General features: G+C 39.5%; 1 protein-coding gene across 2 annotated transcripts in view; it reads right to left on the bottom strand.

Moving 5' to 3' along the window:
- Positions 1–483: 483 nt before the first annotated feature.
- waplb (WAPL cohesin release factor b) overlaps positions 484–6475 on the bottom strand; it is a 55848-nt gene continuing 49856 nt past the window's right edge. For both annotated transcript variants that reach the window (XM_041815526.1, XM_041815525.1), the window contains 4 exons: positions 5959–6178; positions 5775–5863; positions 5476–5571; positions 484–3613 (listed from right to left, as the gene is read on the bottom strand). In XM_041815526.1, the coding sequence (XP_041671460.1) occupies positions 3548–3613; positions 5476–5571; positions 5775–5863; positions 5959–6178 (471 nt within the window). In that variant the 3' untranslated portion in view covers positions 484–3547. The remainder of the gene's footprint in view (positions 3614–5475; positions 5572–5774; positions 5864–5958; positions 6179–6475) is intronic.

Here is a 6475-nt window from a genome sequence, read left to right as displayed (position 1 = left end):
AATTTTTCCTGGAGTTTTTATTTTTTCACTTGTATCAGATCATATCATTAAAGAATTTTTTTAATATAGAGATCTGCTTTGTACTTAACTTTTAGGGCCTCCGTACATATCTATGTGCAATGTTAAATTTTCTTTGTAACTCAAGCATTTGACTGTTGAGAAAACTTTTCATCAATGAAGGGGACACAGAAACTGGAGAGATGGAGCAGGAAATACTGAAAGTAGCAATTTTTATTATTTTAAAATTATGTACAAGTAACCAAAGACATCGGTCTGCAAATTGGTACAAAGATCAAGTTTTCCTGCAGTTGGCTTGTTAAGAAGCTCTCTGTCTGTCTGTCCAAAAACAACAACACGACGGGGAGAAAAGGCTTTAGAAAAAGAAAAATAGAGTCAGATTCAGAAATCTACCGGTCTAAATTTAAATTTAACCCCCCCCACACACACACCGCCCGCCATCCCACCCCGCCCCTATCACCCGCCGGCCTCTCCTCCTACACGAGGAAATCAATCTATGTACAACAAATATGTACAAAAAAGCTCGTCCATTCATTCTGCAGACGTCTGTGAATAAAGCTCTTGTAAACTTTCAAACAAAAAAGGAGTGTAACTGTGTTTGAGTTTGAACATGGTGATGACAAGATGAACGGGGTGTTTGATGACACAAGCTGTTAACTTAAAATAAAGAGAACTTTATGAACCAAAATAATAAAAAATACTATTAAACATCCTCACTTTACAGATCTATAAAACCAAATGAACAAAAACATCTCTTCTCATGCCAAAATCAAATTAAATAACTGCAGGCTTTCTGGGGGTACACTTTTTTCAGCAAAATCACTGACAGGAAGAAATACATTTTTCAAAGTAGACGTGACTTTGCTCAGAAGAAGCTTCAGTTTTTGATAAAATATCAATCATTTTATGGAGAAAGTCTCAGAAGATCTTCACTTGAATAAAATCAGTTTGTGAAGCATTAATTACAACATTGTGAATTATGCGATAATTAAATCTCTTTCACATCCTCTCTCTGTTTCACCCTCCCTGCTTCCTTTACACAGCAGAGTTTTTAATTATCAACGCGGCGACCCTGGAAAACAGTCGACACGATACCATAATTTTAAACTTCCAAATATAGAAGTTCTCATAGAAATCAACTGATATAAAACTGTTTTAATAACACGCACAAATCCACCTGCCACGTTTTGATATGGACAATTTTGAGCCTGATTTACCACTCTAAAATCATGTGGATTCAAGGCTCCCCTTAACCGATACTTTCTCCAAATAATCCACAAATGTGGTGTTTTTTAAGCAGGATTCATCACTCAATTTTCAGCCTGACCAATGTCAGCAAAGGCCTGATTATCTGGTGGTTTTAAAAATCATCTTGCCCGATTTACTGCAGTGCGACTCTCTCTGAACACAGTGTGACTCTCTGCTCCGCCCTCCGTCTCAGCCTCTATCCCTGCTACCTGTGTAATCCCCAGTTGACAAATACGTCCCATTAAGTCTCTTTAGCATCTTTTAAAAGGGCACACATTAACCCCAGTGTCTTTTACAGACATAGAGAGATCGGAGGAGATGTACAGCGATGTCTCCTGGTCCCTGAAAGTTTCGCTTTAGGCTACATCCTGGTCTGTGGACTAATGACAGCCTCGCAGCCCTGCATTAGCATTTTCACCAGTAAAATAACCTAAATATCAACAAAAAACAGGAAATACAGAGGGCGAAGTGAGTAGACACTTCTGGCTTATGAATAGTAGAGGAGCTATCTGATTCTAGATAAAAGTCTTAGAATATGGCATTTATTTAACCTTTTATTACTATAAACAGAATGCGATATTTCAGTGTGCTTACTGTACAGTTAAACCTTTCTTTTGTGGAGGTTGGAAATAAACATTTCTCAGCTAAACTGAGCCGTTTTGGATGTCTAAGAGGTCCCTATTTTGCTGTCATATTAAGACAGGTATCCATACCATGTAATTTAATCTAGTTTCATATTCAAATTCAAACTTCTGACCCTCAAACTCTATCGCCCCCTGTTTTAAATGTAGTTAAGATTTGGAAACTGTCTGGTGTTTTGGCAAGCCTTGAAAGTTTAAAAACCCTGGTCTAAGGTGTAGCCATCCTATCATGCTGGACTGATCTGACCTTATCCAAGGAATCTGGAGATTTCTTAAATTACATTTAAGTTTAAAGAGTAAACTTTGGGATTTCCTGTTGAAGTTCTGAGTCTAAACAACCAAACATGAAGAAAAAAGAATGAACTTGTTCCCTGTGATCCTCTGTGCTGCTGCTTGGGTTCAAACTAAAGAGAAGCAGTTAGCTTTAACCTCTCTCTCCAGCTGCCTCTGTGCTGTAATTGAAGGCTTTTCTGCGAGCGGCCAGCACACACACGTGGACGGTAATTCAACAGACCTGAGGGAGGACAGGTCAAGACCTTGAGGGCCCGGGTCCCACTGAGACGCAGAGCTTTGATGTGGAGCGAGAAGGCGATCGATTCTTTTAAAGGAGAAAGTTTTCTGAAAGCATGTGGAGTGCCTCAAAGTTTCCTGAGAGTTTCACAACCTCTAGGGTCATTGTGTTTTATTCTCAGGTGTGCTGTTGGCTTCAGACGGGCTCCGGTGAGCTCGGCATGCTGGGAGAAGCACAGAACAAGAGATTCGAAATTGGGTAGGAGGCTGAAAAGCTCTCAGAGAAAATTTCTGGTTATATAAAGGTGAAAAACACCTTAAACTGACCCCATGCAAACATTCACAGGCAGACCCGTCATATAATACAACTTAAACTTCACAAAACCTGCAATTCCAGATCTGAACCCTGCGCTCCAAGGCCAGCACAGATCAATACTTTTGATTTGTTGGCCTCAGACCGCCTCCTTCCGACAGAGTGGAGGGGTCAAAGTAGCAAAAAGAGATGAAGAAGAAGAACACGGCATGTAAAGCAATTATTTTGGTCAGTAGTTTTTGCTTTTTTCACACCACTTGAGTTGTTTTGGTGATTATCAGCTTCAGAGGCAGAGCTGGAGGGCACGCCGCTTTGATGACAGGCTGGAGAAAATGGCAGCTCCACTCCAATCTGCCGGCAATCGATGCGACAGACGGGGTGTTTTTAGGAGAGAGAAGAAGGGAGGGCGGAAGAGTCGAACCGTGAGGAAACTTTGAAGGGAAATCCATCAAAACTGATGGAAAAATAAACTCCATCTGAGCAAATTTTATCACAAAAATGGGAGGGAAAAAACTCAATAAAAGTAAAATCATGACCACAGCTGGACTCAGAGGACGACGCCTGCTTACGAAACAGAATTAAGTTCATCTTAATTAAATTCAGTGATCATGTTTGGGCTGCTGAAACTAGAAAAACATGGATTTTCAGATAACTAGAAGATAAAGAGGATGTCTGTTCACAGCACAGAAAGGAGGAGGAGGAGGATGATGAAGATGTGTTAAAGAAAACAAACTGCCTGGGTCCAGCAGGGAATAAAACTTGAGGTGATGATGGTGATGAGGATGAAGGAGATGGTCGTGGTGAGACAGGCTTCTCTCTAGCAGTGCTCTAGGTAGTCGATGATCCGAGAGATGGACTTCTGTCCCGTGGTGCCGACGTCACACTGCAGAGAGAGGAGAGGAAAACCCACACAATCAAGAAAATCTTCAACCTAAGAGGAGTTATTTTAATGTTGCATGTCTGTATCATTCTTTTCTATTGGCTGATCTGGAGGTAGAGGATGTAGGCGGTGCCAGCTTTCATCACCACAGAGCTCAACAACCAAACACTTCAGCAGTTGCCTATATCCAGTATTCCTGAGTTACCGTGGGTCCCACCAATCAAGAGACGTCTCTAAGGTTGTGTGTCATGTAGTGCTGTTAGCTGAGATTGCATTACAGTCAAAATATGAATCCATTCTAATTAGGGAAAGCAGCATAGACAGAATAATGTTGTGGCTGACAAGGACAGAAGTCTTATCGCTCTCCTTTCCTAGCCCAAGGCGGATGAAACTCAGCTGAAACTCAAAATGCACCAGCTTCTGTGCTGAATGTCATTGCACATTACTTTCATAAAGTCCACCTGACACAGCCTTCATCCAAATACTTCCAAACTCAGTTGTTCCTGTGAGATGCTATCGATGCTTTTGCTCACAGTTTACATCCAGGTAGTGCAGCATTTTGGCTAGCAGTATCCATCAGCCAGAGCCACAGTGGCTGCTCATGTTTAGCGGCTGTGTCAAAGTTTAGAAAGAGAGTTTTGGAAGGTTCCAACCAAGGTTATTATAGTTAACTAAAACTAACTAAACAACTAAAACTAAAATTCAAAAATCTTTTTAGTTAACTGAAACTAAATTAAAACCAAGTTTTACCAAAAAAATGAAAACTAACTGAAACTATATAGTGCGCTTACAAAACTAAATATATAATTAAATAAAAATGGAGACAAAATATCCTTAGTTTTAGTCTTTGACACAACCATACTGACCGGCACCTACACCAGAGTCTGGGAGGCTAAAATAGCCTGATCTGATTGGTTAAGACTTCACACAGTGGTAGTTTTATGTCTGGAGTTGTATTCAAACATCATCATTAAATAAATAAATGAATGATAAGTGAACAATGGCCTGCTTTAATATGTTTTAAAAATGTCTTACGCTCACTCAGCCCCGACATCTATCCGCAAAAAATAAAACTAACACTTAAACTAATAAAAACTTAACTAAAACAAAGCATTTTTACAAAATATAAACTAAACTAACAAACCATCAGTAAAAACTAATAAAAACTAAACTGAAATTGAACAGATGAAGTTAAAACGAAATAAAAGTAAAAACTAATGAAAAATCCAAAACTATCATAACCTTGGTTCCAACAAACTTTTGAAAATCAAAGACTTTCTAAGGCCTTAACAAAGAAAAATGTAAACGTTTTTGTGCAGAAAAAAACTAAAAGAATAAAAGGTGATTACTCAGTACAAAGGAGAGAGCAGAATTCTCTGAGAAAACATTGTTGATTTTTTTTCCTTTTAATTTGATGATTTCAGGCATGTTTAATGCCCTGAATCTTTCAATGTAATATATCTGACATCATGACATATGTAAGAAGCTTATACACAAAAAAGGATTAAATTTACATGAATAATGCTAAAAATGAAGATTGGATGAGGACAAGTCTTAGTCAAATGCATTCTAAAATTCTTGAGCTTATCACTACTAAAAAATAAGACTTAAAGACTTTATGGCCTCAGATTTCTAAAGTCCAATGTAAGACTTACTTAGACTTTTCATGGGAACCCTGATTCGACCTAGATTACAGGCCTAAATTGATAACTACAGTAGAATTTAGTTTAACCAACTTGTTTTCCAGGGAACCAACAACTAAGAATTCTAACTTGCACATCCTTTTCTTACTATAGTTTTTATTGTAAAAGAATATGTGCTTTAAAAACTACGTCTATAGAAGTACTATAACAGCTGTGACTTACCGTGAGGTTCATGAAGTTGAGGAACTTTTTCAGCATTTCTGTCATGATGGAGAAATCTCCTTTAGGCAGGTTTTCTCTCACAGTAGTCACATTCAACTGGAAGAGAGAAAACACAGAAAGTGAGTTAAGAAACAAGATTTACATGGAAACAGAGTCAGAGGATGGACATCAGTGAACTAGGGCACTGAAGAAGAGTTTGTTCACTATTTACAGCTAAAAATTAGCACAAAATTATGAGCATTATGAGCAATATTTACAGAGTACATTTGCATGTCAGGTAACGTGTGTTTGTGACTCACCGGGCTCCCCTGACACAGGCAGCCCAGCAGCAGTGCTGTGTATGAGGCCACGATACTGTCCTCCATGTGCTTCCCTGCGTGCTGCAGAGCTGAGAGGACAAACAGACAAACATGGTCGTGTTATATTTCCTAAAATGACAGAACTTTTCTCTAAAAAAAAAAAACTACACGAGCATGCTCATACCTTTGTTGAGGTCCAGCTCCTCGTCCTCCTCGTCCTTCTCCTTCTTCTTGCTGTCGTCTTGTCTCTCCGTGTCGTTGTTGTCATTGGCAACCCACTGGATCTCGCCGCCGGTTTCCTGCCACTCTCCGCTCTGATCCAGTGCAGGCTTTGGTGCTTCCTTGATGAGGTCATCAGTCTGCGCCTCAGCCAGAACGGCAGCTCGCTCCCGTTGGAGGAACAGCTGAAGGAGACAGATGGATAGATAGATAGTTGGTGGTTTGAAAGAACTAAGAAAGCTCCATTAAAGAGAAGAGGAGTCCACTGAACATCAAGTAACTGACCAAAGGAAAACCTGGTTGCATTTTGTCCTGCCCAATTTGTATTAAGGCTGAATACACGACAACTTCTCCATCTGTCACTTTAAAACCACAAAACTGTCTAAAACATGTGTGTCTACTTTTTAGACTATCTCTTATTTTAGCAGGTTACCACCCCTCGTTCCTCATTTTGCTCTTGCTCTGACTCTGTATGCCATCAG

This window comes from Cheilinus undulatus, linkage group 20 (assembly GCF_018320785.1).
Source record: "Cheilinus undulatus linkage group 20, ASM1832078v1, whole genome shotgun sequence".
Taxonomy (NCBI): Eukaryota; Metazoa; Chordata; class Actinopteri; order Labriformes; family Labridae; genus Cheilinus; species Cheilinus undulatus.
Note: the sequence above shows the minus strand (reverse complement) of the source record. Positions and strands in the feature narration are given on the sequence as shown.